This window comes from Giraffa tippelskirchi, chromosome 1, assembly GCF_054371585.1.
Source record: "Giraffa tippelskirchi isolate mGirTip1 chromosome 1, T2T-mGirTip1v1.2.pri, whole genome shotgun sequence".
Classification (NCBI taxonomy): domain Eukaryota; kingdom Metazoa; phylum Chordata; class Mammalia; order Artiodactyla; family Giraffidae; genus Giraffa; species Giraffa tippelskirchi.
In genome coordinates this window covers 122,580,158-122,601,809 of record NC_137275.1, presented here as the reverse complement: position 1 = coordinate 122,601,809, position 21,652 = coordinate 122,580,158, and the positions used below count along the sequence as shown (strand labels likewise).

Below are 21,652 nucleotides of genomic sequence, written 5' to 3'. Positions count from 1 at the left end.
ACTTTTATATCATTTATTTACTTAATTTACTATTTTTTCCCCTTCTATTTCAGATGTCCAATAAAGAGAGGGAAGAATCAAGGAGAGAAGTTGCAGTACTAGCAAACATGCGGCATCCAAATATTGTCCAGTATAGAGAATCATTTGAAGGTCAGATACAGACTCCTAAGCTTTGTGACAACTGCTGCGTACTTTCCTCTTAAGGATCTTTTTGTGAATTATTCTCAGAAAGAAAAGTATATTATTTCTGCTTGAATACAAATGCATATGAGTGTCAGCCTTATTCTCCGATAGTACTAATGCCACCCTGTCCCTGTGTAGCTTAGTACTGAGTCACTGTCACTGAGGTTGCTTGTAAAGAGGCAGTGTGGTAAGTACAGAAATTTAGACAGAGCAGGAACAGTCATCTTCACCTTTTAAAACTAAACTCCCTTTAAGTGCTGCCACCACCGCCACTGAGAAAATGTTGTTATTTTAGAAAGTTCCCTGCTTGTTAGTGTTCTCCTGTATACGTCATAATTATAATATTGAGATACTGTATTAAATATACTTTGTATATAATATATATGTGTATTATATATAAAGTGTTCTCAGGTTCTTAAAATATTAAAAAATATTTTTTTGGAGAAGGCAATGGCACCCCACTCCAGTACTCTTGCCTGGACAATCCCATGGACAGAGGAGCCTGGTAGGCTGCAGTCCATGGGGTCGCGAAGAGTCGGACATGACTGAGCGACTTCACTTTCACTTTTCACTTTCATGCATTGGAGAAGGAAATGGCAACCCACTCCAGTGTTCTTGCCTGGAGAATCCCAGGGATGGGGGAGCCTGGTGGGCTGACGTTTCTGGGGTCGCACAGAGTCGGACACGACTGAAGCAACTTAGCAGCAGCAGCAGCAGCATTGCTATTTTGGAAATATCTACCATTATATTTGGTAATGCAGGAACTAAGGTAAGACAAAGCTTCTCTAAAGGCAGGTCAAGGTGGTTTATTCATTCCCATTATTGTCAGAAATTTCTGTCAGTTGCAAAATAAAAAAAATAGTCTAGGTTGAAAGTAGAATAGAGTTTAAGTGACCATTTCAGGCTCTTATTACATACAAGTTTCAGCATCTGAATTAGAGTATCCTTGTTCTCAAATAAAGTTATCTACTAAAGTAGAATATACTTTAAAAAATATATGAATCGGTTAACACCTTATGTCATAAAGTGCTCAGTTTGTTTATTTTATGATGACAGTGAAGTGAGGCTTTGTAGCTCGTGGTAAAGAGTACAGTGTTAACCATCTCTTCTTCCCAGGACCTTGAATTTCCTTTATCATTCCCCTAGTATCTGTCATTTAGTTTCTTTTTGCTTTCATCACCAGGATCTTAGTATTTCAAGGGAAAAGGTTTAAATGTATGTCCACAAATATTCTATCAGATGTTTTACTTAGAAACATCTAGGTAATACATCCCTTCTGAGTAGTTCAGAAAGGATGGCACAGTCTTTTAAGGTTATATTAATTACTACTGCCATTTAGCTTTAAAGGAGTAAATGCTTATGGGAAGCGTATTCAGGAGTGCACACATGCATGGACCCTAGGCTCCCTGTTCCTTCCACTCTGTTCATTCTCATTCCTTAAGGATAAGCTTTGCAAATAATCCCATGTTGATTCCTTACTGTGTTTTCTGTGCCTTTGTGAAACAAACAAGTGTGTAGCTTTTGATGTTTAAAAACAAGTGGGATTACAACAACAGGTGGGATCATATGCATGTATGTCTGCTTCTAGTTCTTTTCACTTAATATCTCATGGGCTGTTGTGGTCCTTTAGTGGACTGGAACTTGGGGGTACAGAGTCGACCGATAAGAAAAGAAGGAAGAAAAGAGGCTGATATTCCCTGGTTTACACAGTATGCCAATATAACTCTAGGACAAAGAGCTAGCACCGTCTACGTAGGCTCAGGGCGCCCTCTCGAAGAGGTCTTGAAAGCCCGGGCAAATAAGTAGACACGGTGGACACCTGTGCTCCGTGAAAACAGCCTGAAACGGAGAGAGGGAGAGAGGGAGAGAATGAGAGAGAGAGAGAGAGAATGAGGAAAATGAGGAAAGACACGGTCACCATTGCTCTGGTGGAACAAAGGCATTTATTCAACATATTGTGGGCATATATATACTCTCTTACCATATAGCCCTTTTTAGCAGAGATAGGGATCAAAAGTCTAACAAGTCATCTAGAAAGCCAGAGGTTAGAATTATTCTCTAGAGAGGGGGTTGTAACAGTTACTTTACATATCAGAAAGGAGGAGACTTGTAAATGGCTGCTGTTCACCATATGGAATTTCCATATGAATGAGATACATGAATTTCTATTATCCCCAAAAGCCGGCTTGCCAGCTCTCTGGCACCTGTATTGAGGTGCTGTTAAGGAACATAGAATTCATGCAAGACTGAAAACAGCACACAGGAAGCCTCCTATTAAATGTATCCTGACAATGGGCATCTTTCCATGTCACTGTATATTGTTGTGCCCATTCTTTACAACTTTCTTGTAACACTGCAGCGTTTCTAATTGTGTGCACTTTATGGCTCTATCACAATTTGTTTAGCCCACTTTCTGTTATGAATACTTACGTTGTGTTTAGAGTTTTACTGTCACAGGCAGTATTATACTGGACATTCTTGTCTAGGTGTCTGTCCTGTGGCTGTGTTTTAGGAGTGGAATTGGTAGACTACAAGGAGTGAGAGTTCCTGTGTCTCACAGAATCTCCAACCTTGGCTTATATGTTCATTGTCAAATTTATAAGATGTAACTTTATCTGGTGAGTCTATTCATTTGGTCACAGTTCCTTTTTTCTGCCTCATCTGAACCATCTTCTCATTTTATCATGAACCTCTTTAGTTTCTTATAGACCTTGTGGGAGCTATGAAACACAAATTTTTCATTTTTCTCTAAAATGCTAAAAAAAAAAAGTGAACATTTTAAATCTCTCAATTTTAAAAACTGAGCAAGTTGTTTAAAAAAGTGGAATTCTGATGTTGTTTTGAATGTCTCTCATGAAAGGTGAGGAAATTACTGTCTTTGGAGGTCTTCCTCACTGATTTTCGTTCATCTTAACAGAGTAAAAATCATCACTTCAGTTCAGTCGCTCAGTTGTGTCCGACTCTTTGCTACCCCATGGACTGCAGCACGCCAGGCCTCCCTGTCCATCACCAACTCCCGGAGTTTACTCAGACTCATTGAGTCATTGATGCCATCCAACCATCTCATCCTCTGTCATCCCCTTCTCCCGCCTTCAATCTTTCCCAGCATCAGGGTCTTTTCAAATGAGTCAGTTCTTCGAATCAGATGGCCACAGTATTGGAGTTTCAGCTTCAAAATCAGTCCTTCCAATGAATATTCAGAACTGATTTCGTTTAGGATGTACTGGTTGGATCTCCTTGCAGTCCAAGGGACTCTCAAGAGTCTTCTCCAACACCACAGTTCAAAAGCATCAATTCTTTGGCGCTCAGCTTTCTTTATGGTCCAACTCTCACATCCAACTCTCACATCCATACATGACTACTGGAAAAACCATAGGTTTGACTAGCGGGCCTTTGTTGGCAAAGTAATGTCTCTGCTTTTTAATATGCTGTCTAGGTTGTTCATAACTTTTCTTTCAAGGAGCAAAGGTCTTTTAATTTCATGGCTGCAGTCACCATCTGCAGTGATTTTGGAGCCCAAAAAAATAAAATCTGTCACTGTTTCTACTCTTTCTCCATTTATTTGCCATGAAGTGATGGGACCAGATGCCAAGATCTTAGTTTTCTTTATGTTGAGTTTTAAGCCAACTTTTCACTCTCCTCTTTCACTTTTATCAAGAGGCTCTTTAGTTCTTCGCTTTCTGCCGTAAGGGTGGTGTCATCTGCATATCTGAAGTTATTGATATTTCTCCCGGCAATCTTTTTTTTTTTGCCACACCACATGGCATGCAGAACTTTCCCTGACAGGGATCAACCCCATGCCCCCTGCTCTGGAAGCATGGAGTCTTAACCACTGGACCACCAGGGAAGTCCCTCCTGGCAATCTTGATTCCAGCTTGTGCTTCATCCAGCCCAGCATTTCTCATGATGTACTCTGCATATAAGTTAAATAAGCAGGGTGACAGTATACAGCCTTGATGTACTCCTTTCCTGATTTGGAACCAATCTGTTGTTCCATGTCCAGTTCTAACTGTTGCTTCTTGACCTGCACAATTCTCAGGAGGTAGGTCAGGTGGTCTGGTATTCTCATCTCTTTTAAGAATTTTCCACAGTTTGTGGTGATCCACACAGTCAAAGGCTTTGGCATAGTCAATAAACCAGAAGTAGATATTTTTCTGGAACTCTCTGCTTTTTCGATGATCCAGAGGATGTTGACAATTTGGTCTCTGATTTCTCTGCCTTTTCTAAATCCAGCTTGAATGTGTGGAAGTTCACGGTTCACATATTGTTGAAGCCTGCCTTGGAGAATTTTGAGCTTTACTTTACTAGCCTGTGAGATGAGTGCAATTGTGTGGTAGTTTGAGCGTTTTGAGATAAAATCATAATAATCTCTAACAATCTTTTGTTCTGAAATTTTAATTCTTTGAGTGTTTTGGCCTTGATTCTATGTTTCAGTTCAGTTCAGTCGCTCAGTCGTGTCCGACTCTCTGCGACCCCATGAATTGCAGCACGCCAGGCCTCTCTGTCCATCACCAACTCCCGGAGTCCACCCAAACCCATGTTCATCGAGTCGGTGATGCCATCCAACCATCTCATCCTCTGTCGTCCCCTTCTCCTCCTGCCCCCAATCCTACCCAGCATTAGGGTCTTTTCCAATGAGTCAACCCTTCGCATGAGGTGGCCAAAGTATTGGAGCTTCAGCTTCAACATCAGACCTTCCAATGAACACCCAGGATTGATCTCTTTTAGGATGGATTGATTGGATCTCCTTGCAGTCCAAGAAACTCTCAAGAGTCTTCTCCAACACCACAGTTCAAAAGCATCAATTCTGCGGCGCTCAGCTTTCTTCACCGTCCAACTCTCACATCCATACGTGACCACTGGAAAAACCATAGTCTTGACTAGACGGACTTTTGTTGGCAAAGTAATGTCTCTGCTTTTAAACATGCTATCTAGGTTGGCCATAACCTTCCTTCCAAGGAGTAAGCGTCTTTTAATTTCATGGCTGCAGTCACCATCAGCAGTGATTCTGGAGCCCAAAAAAGTAAAGTCTGACACTGTTTCCACTGTTTCCCCATCTATTTCCCACGGAGTGATGGGACCAGATGCCATGATCTTAGTTTTCTGAACATTGAGCTTTAAACCAACTTTTTCACTCTCCTCTTTCACCTTCATCAAGAGGCTCTTTAGTTCTTCTTCACTTTCTGCCATAAGGGTGGTGTCATCCGCATATCTGAGGTTATTGATATTTCTCCCGGCAATCTTGATTCCAGCTTGTGTTTCTTCCAGCCCAGCGTTTCTCATGATGTACTCTGCATATAAGTTAAATAAGCAGGGTGACAATATACAGCCTTGACGTACTCCTTTTCCTATTTGGAACCAGTCTGTTGTTCCATGTCCAGTTCTGACTGTTGCTTCCTGACCTGCATACAGGTTTCTCAAGAGACAGGTCAGATGGTCTGGTATTCCTATCTCTTTCAGAATTTTCCACAGTTTATTGTGATCCACAGAGTCAAAGGCTTTGGCATAGTCAATAAAGCAGAAATAGATGTTTTTCTGGAACTCTCTTGCTTTTTCGATGATCCAGCGGATATTGGCAATTTGATCTCTGGTTCTTTTGCCTTTTCTAAAACCAGCTTGAACATCTGGAAGTTCACGGTTCACGTATTGCTGAAGCCAGGCTTGGAGAATTTTGAGCATTACTTTACTAGCATGTGAGATGAGTGCAATTGTGCGGTAGTTTGAGCATTCTTTGGCATTGCCTTTCTTTGGGATTGGAACAAAGACTGACCTCTTCCAGTCAGAGTCAATTCTTACTGTTAATTCTTTTATACCTTAGTTACCCCTTTTCAGAGATATTTGAATTTATCTCCTACTTGTCGGGATTTCATCAGTTTTTTTTCATGATGAGCTTATGGATGATGTATTCCCTCAATGCAGTTACTATTTGCATTTCTTAGAGTGTCTAACTGATATTCTTATACATGATAGGTATCTTTGGTGATACTTTTCTCCTTACAAGCACATTATGTCTTCTGGTACTGAATGTTTCTGTAGAAAAATTTGACTTCAGCATAAAGATTCTCTTCTTCTTGAAGATAATTTGCTTTATCTTTTCTTGATTCTCAAAGAATTCTTACTTCAGAATTAAATTCAGCAGAATATGACTCAGTATTAATACTTCTGATTCATTTTCTCTTGGAACATTTTGAACACTTTCCTGCTTGCAGATTCTGGTTTTCCTTTGTTTCAGGAAAGTTTTCATCGCACTATTTTTAAAAAAATCTGTTTACACCTTAAAATGAGGAAGGATATTCCAAAATTTGTTAGATTACAAATGAATTCTTTCTTGTAAAGTCTCTCATGTTACAGAATGTGCTCTCAAGTTTTTTAAAGAATGTTACATAGCAAAATGTTTTTGGGGAAGAAGACTAAACTGAGTTAATTTTGAGTGCTTATAGAGGACCTCAGGCAGAATCAGTTTTTAAAAGAGACATCAAAGGAATTTAATATTGATGTCATAATTGCAGATACCAGATACTGTTATAAGTCTTTTAAAATCACTTAAATGGCAGTATGATTATGTTGAAACAGTAATGCATATGAGCTCTTTAGGATGAATTTTTGAAGTCCCAGTATTTTGCATATGAGGATTAGGACACTGAAAAAATTCCACTGACAACATAAACAGATTTTAAAAGTGCTCTCTTTCAGTTAAAAGTTAAAGAAGATCATGTATATTGGGAAAACATAGGTGAATCAATAAAGACATTGATATTGATGAGAAATGTGAAAATTTTGAATAAAATTTTTTGTAAAATTGGAGAGTGAACCAAAAAAAGTATTTCCAGGTGTATAAATTTATGATTAAATTTTAATATTAAATATGATAAATACTTTTTGTCTGTATTCCTAACATTTATAAATTTAAAAAATTGATGCTATCATTGAGAAAGTCTTGTGTCACTGTATATTTGGGTATCTTTTATACATGTTTGTTTACTCTGTGATTCATGTATTGCTATCTATCTTTAGTTGTCTGCAGCTGTCATCTTCTAATTGGTTTCATATTTTTGTCTTTGTTTTCCTATAGTCTTTGCTTTTTATACTATATCTTTAATGAAAAAGCCTCATATATGGAGCTGTGTGTTGGCATTCAACTTGTTCCCCATCGGTACTATCAAAATCTAACTTCTCTATTTCCTTAAAGAACCCTTTTCTTTGAGGCTAAATTTGGATTGCTTTTCGCTGCGGGTAATATTAGAAAATCTGGCCAGTATTGAGTTAAGTGAGAAAGATATTTAATGATCTCACCTAACAGGAAATCTAACAGATGGGCGGTCCTGCATATAAAGCATATATGGCAGGTTAGACTGTCTGATTTCTACTCTGGCATCCTTAATACACACATTTTTAAGCCTAAGGCTGTCACCTTGTCCTGAGATGACACTTTGCTGCTCCAGGCGGCACCTGCATCCAGAAGATGCTGAAGAAACGGACCGAGGGCAGCACCAGCCGCTCTGCTCCTGTGTCTGTTCCTGGGACCAGTCAAGCCAGGGCTTTCTCACAAGCACTTGTTCAGATTTCCTCTTAGATCACGATGGGCAAAATGGGATCACTGACTACTTCAGTACTAGGGAAGACTGGGAGTTAGGGGATCTGGGATAATGTTCAGCTTCTCAAGTAGGGGGCAATGAAGGGAGGAAAGTATCAGAATTTTGAGGTTAGCCTTCCCGCAGGTGTGCTCACTGAGGGGTCAAGCTTCCTGTTCTCTTGTAAACTCCTGGTTGTTTTCTAATAGGCATCAAGGCTTTGTCACTTGGCTTACAGTCGTTTTGCCTCAGTTTCAGGCAGTTTCTAGGTGTTCATTCTTTGGGGGGGTTTTTTGGAGGGTGTCTCTTCAATGCTGTGTGAGTCCCTTGGTGACAGGGGTTGTGTTTTATATTTCTGTATCCCTGGCATCTCACGTAAAGTACCTGCCACATATTAATAGTTGGTACCCAGATGCATGAATGATGGAGTACAAAACAGACTAGTATTTCCCTCATGGAGAAAAGACTTCTCTGTTAACCTTACGTTTAACTAGTATTTATCCCAGAATAAATAGTAAATATTTAAGCAACAGAAAATATTACAGAACTCAGGTATTTTACTTCAGGATTGCTTCTCCATTCCTTTCTCAGGTCCTGTTTAACGTGTCTCTGTCTTGGTGTCTGTCTGTGTCGGTCACACACACATCTTTTTTTTTTAATCTTGTACTAGTTTTAATTTTTGATACATGCATATGGTACAGAATTCAAAGGTTACATAACAGTAAAAAGCCTGCCTTCTACTTCTCTTTGAGTTACCTGTTTCTTCCTCTTGGTGGTACCCACTGTTACTACTGTCTTGAGTTTCCTTCCACACATACTCTAAGCAATGTTAAGCATATGTAAGTGAGCTCCAAGAGGGCTGCTCTTGAGCTGTGACAAGTGACCCTGGCCACTCCTCCTGCTGGGGAAAAGATTGTGTAGTCCTATTCCTGTGGAAGAATAAAGGCGAGGAGAAGGATGAGAAGTGTCCTTCTTGTCTTGTCTACCCCTGGAAGGGTCATGGATGTCTTTTTTTCTATAGATTGAAGCATAAAGGTGATTAGGGAAGTCCCCCATCTTTATGTTTGTTCACAGATTGTAGAAAAAGAGAGTTCCCTGGGCGTAGAGACTGTCTTTCATTTGAGTCACAGCATCTGTTATTGTGTTTATTTGACATTTAATTAAGTGCATGAAACAAAGGTGAAAAGTAATGATCAACAGGAAACCAAGATTACCTATTTCTGACAAATGTGTGGAAAAATCTGTTTTTTTAGATGATATTTAAGAAGTTATATCTATTAAGTGAAATCATATATATCTGTCTGCATTTCGTCCATATTCCAGATATGTTTATGTCAGTGTGTACACTGCTCTCCACTGGAATGGTGTATTCTTGGTAGAAAAATCATTAATGATGGAGTTGCCTGTTAACCCGTTATCACACGGTCTATACAACCAGTTTACATACCTTGCCTTTCGCATTTCTTCTGTGTCTCTGTTTTTAGTTTAATGGAATGCATTTAATTAATTGCTGTTTTCTATTAAACCTTTCAGTTCAGTTGCTCAGTCGTGTCCTACTCTTTGCGACTCCATGGACTGCAGCATGCCAGGCTTCTCTGTCCTTTACCAACTCGCAGAGCTTACTCAGACTCATGTCCATTGAGTCGGTGATGCCATCCAACCATCTCATCCTCTCTCGTCCCCTTCTCCTCCTGCCTTCAATCTTTCCCAGCATCAGGGTCTTTTCCATTGAGTTAGTTCTTCACATCAGGTGGCCAAAGTATTGGAGTTTCAACTTCAGCATCAGTCTTTCCAATGAATATTCAGGACTGATTTCCTTTAGGATAGACTGGTTTGATCTCCTTGTAGTCCAAGGGACTCTCAAGAGTCTTCTCCAACACTGAACTGAACTGTGGTTCAGTTAACCTTTAGGTACCTTTAATGTACCTGTACTTTTAATAAACATTTTTAAAAAGGAATGTAATGTTTATATTTTGTAGAAAATGGCTCTCTCTACATAGTGATGGATTACTGTGAAGGAGGGGATCTGTTCAAAAGAATAAATGCTCAGAAGGGCATTTTGTTTCAAGAGGACCAGGTGAGTTAGCATATAGGTGATTGAGTCTTAATCCATGAATGTTGTTGAGAAGTCATTCAAAGCTTATTTTTTATGCATGTGTTTCTTTATAACTACAGTGCTGAGTGTTGGCCACATACTCCAGCATTGCAGTCACATTTCTGCTCTCATGAGATGTTTTATAATTTATGTTGGCAACTTTTCTTGTGACTTGTGGGTTTGGTATCATGTTTTGAGAGTCCTGTGTCAGTCAAAGATATTATAGAAAATCAGCCTGTTTTCTTCCTCGCTTTATACTTTAATTTTTTCATTTTTAAAAATGCCATGTACTTGGATTTTTTTTTTTTTTCGGTGTTAGAAGTGAGGTAGAAATTCAGCTTTTATGCTTTCAAATGGCCAGCTGCAGAGTGTGTATTTATATGTGATGAATGTAGGGCGAGAAAGAAATCAGAGGTGTCTTACAGTAGTCCAGCCTGATTTTTTTCCCTCTCGTGATTTTTACCTTTGTAGAAAAGTGGTATATTTAACAACAAAGAAAAGTCACTCACCATAATACTACCCTAAAATATAAAGTATTTCTAGTTTTCACTCTTCTCTGAAAATTTCTTTCTATATTCTGATTTATAAAAGATGCTTTAGGAGCAGTTCTTACATTTAAATGTATTGTGTGTACTGCATGAATGTGACTGTTGATCTGAATATCTACCTAATGTAAATGACATTAAGTATAATGAAATTAAAAATTATAACTTTTTTTTTAAGGATTTAGATCCTCTCTTCCCCAGATATTCCTGAGTTCTTTTAATGAACAAGGAAAGACTAATGGAAAATATAAATTTTTAAAGAAATGATCTGATTTATCCCCCCTAGATTTTGGACTGGTTTGTACAGATATGTTTGGCCCTAAAACATGTACATGATAGAAAAATTCTTCATCGAGACATAAAATCACAGGTACGTTTATTCTGTCACTACTAACTTCTAAGTAGATTCAGACATTGGGTCGGCATTGTCTTGGGCAAAGACTGGACTATAACAGTATTTCTGGGTTTTTTCCATCTCTTTTACAGAACATATTTTTAACCAGAGATGGAACAATACAACTTGGAGATTTTGGAATTGCTAGAGTTCTTAATAGGTAAATTTTGGATTGATACAATGTCTTCAGTGAAGTTTTAATCCATGGTGGTATACTTGTGATAATTTATAATATCTTTAAGTATCTTAAGTTTCTCCAATAATTCTCTTTTTGTTCTAGTACTGTAGAGCTGGCTCGAACTTGCATAGGGACCCCATACTACTTGTCACCTGAAATCTGTGAAAACAAACCTTATAATAATAAAAGGTATTTAAAATGATACTTATTTCATGTTGTATAATATTTTCTTTAAATCTTTCTTTGTTATGCTATATTAACTTTCAGAATATTATTCTAAAATCAGTAATGGACATATGTTCACATATGTACGTATTCATATGTATATACACTTCTTTAATATATAATGAGGGGAATTGTAAAGAAGCTATTTCATTCTCTTGCTGAAGGAACTATAGAAAGAATTACTTTCTTATCTAAGTTGTAATGGGAAGCAGTGCTTTCTTTGTCTTTCTCTTCATAGTAGTCACTTCCTATTGAATTACAATAATTGATATTTATTGAACACTTGCTATATGCCAGATACTGTTTTAACTGCACTGTATATATTAACTCTTTTTATCTTCACAATAGCCTTGTGAGTTGTAGGTATTTGTCATTCCTCCTTTCCTTAGAAGGAAAACAAATGCAGAGAGAGGTGAAGTGACTTCATAGTCCCAGGCATCTGACTCCCAAGTCCAAATTCCTAATCACTGAGTCGTAGTATGGCTAACAGATTGAATAGTGTGTGTCGGGAAGAGGAATTCTGCCACTGAATTCCAGATACCTTTTCTTTTCTCTCACACACACTCATTTAAAAATCTCAACCCAGAAACGTTGACCTTAGTTTTGAAAACACCCTACGAGCTAAAAGGAAGTGGTGGCTGGCAATACTGCATGTATTCAGGATTGCTATCCACCCGGCCCCCCTTTTCTTTTGAGCATAGGGAAATTGTGTTTTAGACTTGAGCAGAAGGGATGAGAGCATCATCTGAGCAATATATTTAAATCAGTTACGATGATCAGTCAAGTCCATGGAGTGTTTTATTAGTGGATATTCTAAAGGAGAGTAGTATTTTCTTTGAGCTAAAGTAATTTTACGTGTTAATGCTGTTTCAGTGTCTTTTGGGTGATTCAGTTGTGAAAATATTAGTCTTTAAATTTGAAATGGATTTAATCATCCCTTGGAGAATTTTATATAAAATTGATTTTATGAAAAAATGCTTTAATGCTGTAGTGGATAAACATCATTAATTATACTTGGAAATTCATATTTTCTCAGATGTTTCTTGAAGAATTTTAGTAATAAGATCATTAATGTTTTTATTTATAGCTTCTAGTTTATAACATGTTGAAGTTACTAAAGGCTTTTTACATTTACTTTTTTTTCTTAGTGGAATCTTAAAATTAAACAGATTTTGGGGTTATAATTTTGACTTTGTAGATTTTTGTGAGAGATTGGGTAGATAACTTTAGAATTTCAATAATGGGCTTTATTCTTTTCCAATACATTAAACTTCCAAGAGCAGTGGTTTTTGCTTTTTTCGACTTGTAGTTCTGAATTGTGAGGGTTCTTTTTACTCTTAAAAATAGAACTAGTCTTTTAGTTATAAAAATATCTGTTTATTTAAGATAAAAGAGAAGAAGAGACTGTGGATAAAGATGATAGTGTAAGTCTTGAAATTAGAAAATAAATTAATGTATTTACTCTTTAACATTTTTTAGTTGGTTGTCGCAGATTTGTTTCAGATTTACTTTTAGTAAATTAATATTTTCTTATTAAAGCAGTATCTTACTTTATAATATTTAAGAAATTGTATTTTGCAAATGATTAAATAAAACATTTTGATTTTTTGCAAAATAAAACTGAAATAACTGAAATTTACAATCTAAGCAATCTAAATATTGTTTTGTTAATGACACTTAAAGTAATTATTTAGGCAACTTATTTTTCTAATCTGGGATAACTGCTTTCATCATTTAGTTATGGTTGAAATTTTAAGTTTGAAAGAATACGTTTTATGGAACCCGTATTTTTGCAAAATATTTTCAAGCTGCTTTGTCTTCTTAAAGTGAAAAATCTTTTAAAGTAATTTCTGATTCTTGGAGAAGATCTCTTGTTTTTCTGTTTTCTAGTGATATTTGGGCTCTGGGGTGTGTCCTTTATGAGATGTGCACACTTAAACATGCAGTAAGTAGAAGTTTGTGAAATATTTTACAAATTATGTCAAATAGTACCTATAATATTTGTTTAAAAAAAATCATTTGCCATCTTTTAGATGACCCTCTTGTACTAGAAATTACTCTTCTTTGTTGATTGGTAAATTTCTCAGTATTTTCTGAGGTGTAAATATAAATCGATTTTCCCTTAACATATATGCATATATCACATATGCATGTTATATATGTTGTTATAATACATATATCTTACTTCATTCTAGAAAATTATTTCTAAAGACAAATTTGCTATCTTTTAAGTGTTAAACTTGCATAATGAATTTGATATTTTGGCTTAACAGACTATTAGTTTCATTTAAGCAATTTTTCTCAAAACATCCAAATTATTTGACTTAGAACAGTTTTCAGCATATTTATGGAGAGGTGATTTTACCAACGCATATAGTCTTTTAATTCAGAGTATTTTAAAATTTTCACTTTTTAGGTGGCACATAATTTACCAAAAAGGGAAAGTTCTTGTTCTAAGTAGGTTCAGTTTTAATCACTTTCCATATTAAAATCTTGCTTTTTAAAAATGCTTCCTCTATTGATTAAACAGTAATATATTTTTATTACAGAAAACTTAAGGGAATAAATAAAACCATAAGAAAGTGAATAAATATCAGAAGTGATTGTTCTAGTCAGTAATGTCTGCTTGTAAATTGTTTCTTTCTAGACTTTCTTCTAGAATAATTTATAAAATGAGTTCCATTTTTGTCTTTTTTTCCCTCATAAGTTTTGTTGTGTTGTATAAGCACTTTTATTGCCTGATGTTATTTGAGTATGTTTTTTTTTTTTTTTTGCTGTTTTTCATGGTTGCATTGTCTTCCATTGTGTTACCTTAAGATTTTATTTTTCTTAAGGAAAAGAGCATAGACTGCCAAAGTGATATGACCTGGTGGATATCAGATCTGCATTTTAAGAAATTGGTCAGTTTTTCTGTGACATACAATGATTTAGGTCTAAATCTATATATTTTTATTTATTTATTTGTTATTTTTTTTGGCCGCACCCTGCCACTATGGGATCTTAGTTTCTGACCAGGGAATTGAACGCTGGCCCATGGCAGTGAACACAGAGTCATAACTACTGGACCATCAGGGAATTCCCTAAACCTACCTATTTTTAAAAATTCTTTTCATTTGCATTGTTCTGTCACCATTGCTTCTGTATTTTGGAGTTATTTACCCTTACGTGGACACATGAAGCTCAGTAAGTCATTAATCTTTATTTTATGAAGAGCTTATCATTTGAGAGATAAGCAAAATTTCACTGTAGTGAAGGAATAGAGTAATAACCTAACCTGTTTCTGCATTTAGGATTCCTTTTAGGCACATACACATTTTAGACGATTGAATTGTACTCACATCTTAATAAACAATATCATATTTTATGTGCTAGGAGAACTCAACATTTAAGAGAACTCTTTATACTTTGTATAATTACCATTGCCTACTTCATACTATGTTTTGTGTTCTTAATTGTATATATTAACATAAGTGTACAACTGTTTATACCATTTTAACTGAGATCTCAAAAGCTTAATTTTACTTTCAAAATGAAATCGTCTTTTTAGATTTTAAACTGCCCACCTCTTTTTTTTTCCCCACTTCAGTTAGAGTTTATATTGTGTTTAATCCTAAAATATGTTTCCATTGATAAGGTTTATTATAGTCCCCTTTGGAATACTTGCCACGTTGCTGACTCCATATGGCTTTTGGGAGCATCACACATTTAAAAATAATAATAATGAGCAATGTATAAAAGGAAATTAATTGATACCTTTATTTATTACATTTTCCCCAAAGACTTTTAGTTCTCTAGTTAATTTCCTATTCTAGTTGCTACAGCAGGGGCACAGGAAGGCAGATCTTAAATGAAGACCACCAAGTTTGCTTGTTTTACCATCTTGGTTATTGTTATCTTTTATAAACCCTTTACTCTGATTAGTACCTGTATTCCATCTTTCAGTTTTTTGAATATGTAAAAGTTAATCTTATAGCTGGTTATACCATTTCATGAGAACTGGTATTTTCTTTTAAATGTGTTTGTAAATAACCAAGTGAATCTTGCTCTGGAGAGCATGTGCTGATTAAAATATTGGAAAGAGGGTTGCAGTTCTGTTGTTTGTTGATAGGAAAAACTGTATTTCTCATTGTTGATACATTTTAAACTTATGTTTCATATGTTTCATTTATTTTCTGGATTTTAGTTTGAAGCTGGCAATATGAAAAATCTGGTACTGAAGATAATATCTGGATCTTTTCCACCCGTGTCTTTGCATTATTCTTACGATCTCCGCAGTTTACTCTCTCAGTTATTTAAAAGAAATCCTAGGGATAGACCATCAGTCAACTCCATATTGGAGAAAGGTTTTATAGCCAAACGCATTGAAAAGTTTCTCTCCCCTCAGGTATGTTTGGTTTTTTTTTTTAATTTTGTAGTTAAATTGAGCAGGAGGACTGTGGAGCTTGACTGGGGCATGGCCTCTTCTGTTTGGAGGAGAGCTCTTTGCAGCCCTGGGGGATGTGTGCCTTTCCCACCTGTGCTGGAGTCACTTTTCTTTCTGTTTTCCTGCTACTCTTCCCCTTCCTGTTTGCTTTCCAATTGTGCATTTGCATTCCTTCTCTGTTTCCTCTTAACACTTACTGCTTAACTTCTGACACTTCTCATCACCATGTGTATAGCAGTTTTTATACATCAGGCAGAATTCAGTTCAGTCCTGACCCTGTGTACCCGGAGATGGCATTGGATCCTACAGTTCAAGGGCTCAGTCTCTCCCACAGGACTACCCCCACTTCAGAAGCCATTTGTAAGTGGCAAGTTGTCACCTGTGCTTCTGACCATCGGGTTTATGTGTCAGGTTCCCACGACCCCTGCCTCTGGTTCCATTGATGTGCTTGCTGGAGCAGCTCACAGGACTTGGAGAAATTTACTTCCATTCACCAGTCTATTATAAAGCATGTAGTAAAGGATACAGGTGAACAGCCAGGAAAAAAGGTACATATGATGAGGTCTGGAGGCATCCTAAGTGCAGGAACTGGGGTCCCACCTTGAATGTTTGCCAATTCAGACGCTCTCTGAACCTTTTCCCTGGTTTTTTATGGAGTCTTCATTAGTAGGCATGATCAATAAATCTTTGGTCCTTAGTGATTGGTTCCAGCCCCTTTCCTCTCCTATTTAGGGGAGGGCAGTGGCACTGAACTTTTAACCCTCTAATCAAGGAGTTGGTTTCCCTGGCAACCAGCTTCCATCCTTAGGTGCTTTCCAAAGGTCACCTCATTAACAAATTTAGGTTTGTCTCAAAAGGGTTTGTTTTGAACAACAAAAGGCACCTTTCCTTGCTTCCCCCTGAGGAAATTTCAAGAATTTTAGGAGCTGTGTTCCAGGAACTGAGTGCTGACCAAGTATGTATTTAATATAAGTCAAAATATCACAAAGTTATTCCTCTGTCTCTTCAGTTTCTGTTGTTTTGTTTTCCAGTTTGGTTTTTTTTATCGTGGTAAAATAGATACAAGGTAAAATTTATTAATGTCACCAGTTTTGAGTGTACAATTAAATGCATTCATAGTGCTGTGCACCCATCACCTCATCCATTTCCAGGTCTCTCTTCCTCTTGGAAAACTGAGTCTATACCCATTAATCAGTAACTCCCCTTCGCCTCGCCCTGGCCCCTGGTATCCATCTTTCTATATTCTCTGTCTTCTTGGGTTTCTAACTGTAAGACTATTCAACAATTCAACATTTGTCTGCCTCCCTTTCCTCACCTGTGAACAATGGGATTATAAATGTATCTAATTAATAATGTCTTGAAGTGGTTACCAGAGTCAGAAATGATACTGCTTGTGAAGTGCTTAGTGTCTAATACTTATTAAGTACTCAGTATACTCAATATATGTTAAGTATTATCAATATATCACTTTACTATGCTAATATAAGTATATTATCTTTATAATTTATAGGATTATAATTGCTCTTTCTCTAGTAGAAGATGATTGCAAACCACTGTGTGTGGGCATGTATATGTATATATAATAGACTGCTGTCTCATGATTTCTCCTCTAGTACTTGCATACAGGTGCATAATAAATACTTGTTGAGTTGAATTTTATTTTATTTATTTATTTATTTTTTTGAGTTGAATTTTAATTGAACACGATTTATCAAAAATCTATCTCAAGTCAATTAGTATATAAGTATGGTCACCTGAAGGAGAAAGCAATGGCAACCCACTCCAATATTCTTGCTGGAAAATCCCTTGGACGGAGGAGCCTGGTAGGCTGCAGTCCTTGGGGTCGCTAAGAGTTGGACACGACTGAGCGACTTCACTTTCACTTTTCTCTTTCATGCATTGGAGAAGGAAATGGCAACCCACTCCAGTGTTCTTGCCTGGAGAATCCCAGGGACGGTGGAGCCTGGTGGGCTGCCGTCTATGGGGTCGCACAGAGTCGGACACGACTGAAGCGACTTAGCAGCAGCATGGTCACCTGAAAGTGGAATTATTTTACATAATTTGTGTGACCTTTGTTGATTTAAATGATCACTATTAAACTGTTCTATGAATCAGATATCTAGCAAAATCATAGTTTTATTACTTTAAATGTTCATGAGATGAGAGGGAAGTGTCGTATATCCTCTGACTTTTAACAGAATATCCATATGAGCAAATAATCTTCAGGAAACAGAGATACGGATTTAACTGTTACTACCAAGAGAATACATTGGTAAGCAAGAAAGCCAGTTAAAATTTGGCAGTTAAAGGCCACTAATATAGGACATAGCTACAGTCTCTGAAGTGTGGGTGTTTTACAAGACTCCTTTGTTACAAATAACATTTTCAAGCACAGATTTATGGTGCATTGTGCTATTGTTTTTGACAGCTACTGGAGAAGAAAGAATGACTGCAGTCAATCTCTCTGAGTTTATTTTCTCCCATACCAACAGTTAGGACAGACATATAGTCTCAAGGCTGAAGCACTGGAATTCAGCTCAGTTCAGTTCAGTCACTCAGTCGTGTCCGACTCTTTGCGACCCCATGGACTGCAGCACTCTGGGCTTCCCTGTCCATCACCAACTCCTGGAGTTTACTCAAACTCATGTCCATTAAGTCAGTGATGCCATCCAACCATCTCATCCTTTCTCATCCCCTTCTCCTCCTGCCTTCAGTCTTTCCCAGCATCAGGGTCCTTTCCAATGAGTCAGGAATTCAGCTAGCCAGCAACAAAAGAAAATACTTAAGCCTGATATACCCAGAATATGTAACATGGAAAGAAAAGAGGGCAGATGATGGCTACTAGTAATGAGAGTATTTGACAGACACGCTTAGTAAATACATGGTATCTCGTTGTGTACCCACCACTTAGATTTCACTCTTCACAAAAAATGTTCTTTTCTTCTTATGATTTTTCTGCTATATATCTGCATTTGATTAATTCTAGAAGAAAGCTTGTCCAGGGAAATGATAAATAAGTTGGTAAGATTAGGAAGAAATTAACATAAGAGAAATTTGATGAATGGACAATTTAGATTTTAGTACAGTTTATTTGGCACCTAATTGTGACTGAAAAAAAAAAAAAGTATTCTGATTAACAGCTAGGTTTTTTTTTAATTTGAAAATTTCACATCTTTTCTAACTTTCCCCCCCACCTCTTTCAACTTAAGCTTATTGCAGAAGAATTTTGTCTAAAAACATTTTCCAAGTTGGGAGCACAACCTCTACCAGGTAAGTGGAATTTAACATGAATCCTTTCCTGTGTTTGTGATAATCAGTATACTAATTATATTGGAGATATTTGTAGATAAAATAAGTTGAGGTAGTTTTATGATAAATCTAATCCAGAGGAAATGAATCTAAAATTTTTTTATGATATGTGATGAGTTAATAACAAAATTTCCATTTATTATCTGCCTTCATTTAAATGAATTCTATTTTGAAATCTTCTTTCTTATTCAAGTGTTCAGCTCATATTCTGAGAATATTGTTATGAAATGTTATAAAATGCCCTAAGTGCAAATCCTTTCTTTTTTTATTTATTTATTTTTATTTTTGATTGTGCTGGGTCTTCACTGGCTTTAGTTGCAGCAGTAGTTGTGGAGCATGGGCTTAGTTGCCCCGAGGCGTGTGGAATCTTCCCAGACCATAGATAAAACCCATGTCCTCTGCGTTGACAGGCAGATTCTTATCTTCTATACCACCAGGGAAGCTCCAGTGCAGATCTTTATGTAAAATAATTTTCTTTAAGAAATATTTAGTATTGTAAAATATTTTAAAAGTAAATCAGTGTGAAGTCAGACACCTTAACAAAGATAGTTATTCTTTTAAATATGGGCCAGCAGCAGTGGAGTATTTGTTGGATTGTCAGTGTGGTTATATATTGTTTATGTATATATCTTTGTGAGAGGGAAATCATTTTTTCCCCATGGAGTGATTTCAGATGGATTTCTGAAATCCATGGAAGTTATTAAGACTTGAAGATTGTGTTGTTTTTTAAGCATAATGCTTTGCATGTCTTACTCCATTGTGAGTATAAATACATTAATAAAAATGAATCCCATATCATAAAACTTGAGTCCATAACAGCTGGACATGGTGTGGCAATGTGTTCTTGGGAAGGCCAGGCGTGTCAGCTCTTCTTAAACACCCTGGGGCTCATCCTCTGAGGTGACAGAAGCTGGCCGTCCTGGCGATCAGCCCAGCTGGAACCACGTTCATGAGACAGACACAAGGCAGGGTCAGCATGTCCCTCCTGGCGCTCTTGCCTCATGAGAAGTCACATCTTCATCAAAGCCTCCTTGTCACACAGACAAGAATCCCTGGGTCAGCACAGTCTTCCCAGTGGGTGAGCCTCCCAGGCAGTGGAGTGGGGTTCCCTAGTGAGAGGAGCTGGATGGAGGCGTGTGTGACACAAGGTGCTGACATAGGAGTTGTCTTGCTCCTGGCCTTGAGCCCCTCATGGGCTCCCTCCTGGCAGGAAGCTTCCTCCTCTTGGGAGGCGCGCCTCTGAAATGGGAACACTCAGAAGCCAGATGAGGGCTGAGTAGCCCTTCATCTTCTCTGGGAGGTGCAGGGTACTGTTCCTGTGTGTCTCCTGGGACCCCTCCTGTTTGTGCTTTGGTGCCTCTTGCCCCTTTTCTGGCCCGCATGTGGTTATGTTAATATATGCAGCCAGGTTCCAGTGGTATGACTGTGTATCTTTCTTCGAAAAGAAGCTTACAGTTCTCAGAGGGAAAATTTTTTCCCTCACATTTCCTAGTTCCTGTCACAATACAGTTGAAGAATGTGTTTAGAAAAACTTACTGTAATATACTGTATCATTTTCTCAGATCTTCTACACACTTCAATTGTGAATATAAACTGCCAGTCAAGTGGTTAATGTTCTTTTTATTTTTATAAGCATTCACTAAATTGTGTGAGTAGTATGTCATTATAAAAATCAAAAAGAAGAAAATAAAAATTACCCTACTCTTAATACAGACTGTTTTATTTGGTATATATATTTCAGCGATAACAGATGCATAATGATTGGAAATTAGGGTTGTGTTATAAAGAAAGATTGTTTTTTTAAAATTCACAATATTGTATCTTGATCATTTTCTAATGCAGTTAAATATTCTTTGAAGAACAGAGTTTAATGGTAGTATTTCCTTGTAAACTCCTAGTTAAATTTTTTCTCCATTCCCCTGTTAAAGAAGAAGCATGCTGGTTGACAGAGATCGATCACGTGGTTCTCAGACAGGGTATAACCCTGGGGTGGAGGGTGGGGAGTAGGGCTGAGCAGGGAGAGGGAGTCAGGAAGGAAAGGACTTCAGGGAGGCCTAATTGCAGCTGGGACTCTTTGACCTCCCTTAGTCTCTTTGAGGAATGTGAAGTGTAGACTTCCATTTTCATTGCTTTAGTCTTAACAGCTTATCTTCAGTTTGTCATTGTTCTAAGACTGAACTGTGTCTAGGCTTCAGTAAAAGTTTTATATTGATATATGATGCTGAATGTGTATATATTTTTGTGGTTCTCTGATTATTTTTTTGACATCAATTAATAAACATTGTTCTTTTTTAAATTTATTTTTTAATTGAAGGATAATTGCTTTACAGAATTTGTTGTTTTCTGTCAAACCTCAACATGAATCAGCCATAGGTATACATATATCCCCTCCCTCTTGAATCTCCCTCCTCCCCCTCCCATCCCACTCCTCTAGATTGATACAGAGCCCCTGTAAACTTTGTTCTTGATATATGTTGCTCTCTGAAAATTTTGACCAGTTTCTACTCCTACCAGCAGTGCATAAATGTACTCGTTTCCTGGGACCCTAAGCTATAGTGATTCTTTTAAAGTACCTGTTTTTCAGTGGGTCTGTAGGTGTAGGCATTACTCAGACTATATAAGAAGCAAATATTAATTCTCATAGTGATGGAAATATTGTTTAACAGTTGCTCTTGAAGTTTATGTTCCGATTTTGAGAGTAATTTCTAAGATACGGAATGTTCTTTATA

The 21,652-nt window shown here is 37.1% G+C and overlaps 1 protein-coding gene across 39 annotated transcripts in view; it reads left to right on the top strand.

Moving 5' to 3' along the window:
* The window catches only part of NEK1 (NIMA related kinase 1), a 123,939-nt gene that overhangs the window by 4,078 nt on the left and 98,209 nt on the right, over window positions 1-21,652 (top strand). For all 39 annotated transcript variants that reach the window (XR_014055133.1, XR_014055139.1, XR_014055137.1 and 36 more), the window contains exons 3-10: window positions 54-150; window positions 9,734-9,831; window positions 10,681-10,764; window positions 10,881-10,948; window positions 11,069-11,155; window positions 13,082-13,136; window positions 15,375-15,575; window positions 18,824-18,884. Coding sequence is in view for 22 of the 39 variants with exons in the window: in XM_081495136.1 (XP_081351262.1) it covers window positions 54-150; window positions 9,734-9,831; window positions 10,681-10,764; window positions 10,881-10,948; window positions 11,069-11,155; window positions 13,082-13,136; window positions 15,375-15,575; window positions 18,824-18,884 (751 nt within the window). In the remaining 17 variants the exon portion in view is untranslated. The remainder of the gene's footprint in view (window positions 1-53; window positions 151-9,733; window positions 9,832-10,680; window positions 10,765-10,880; window positions 10,949-11,068; window positions 11,156-13,081; window positions 13,137-15,374; window positions 15,576-18,823; window positions 18,885-21,652) is intronic.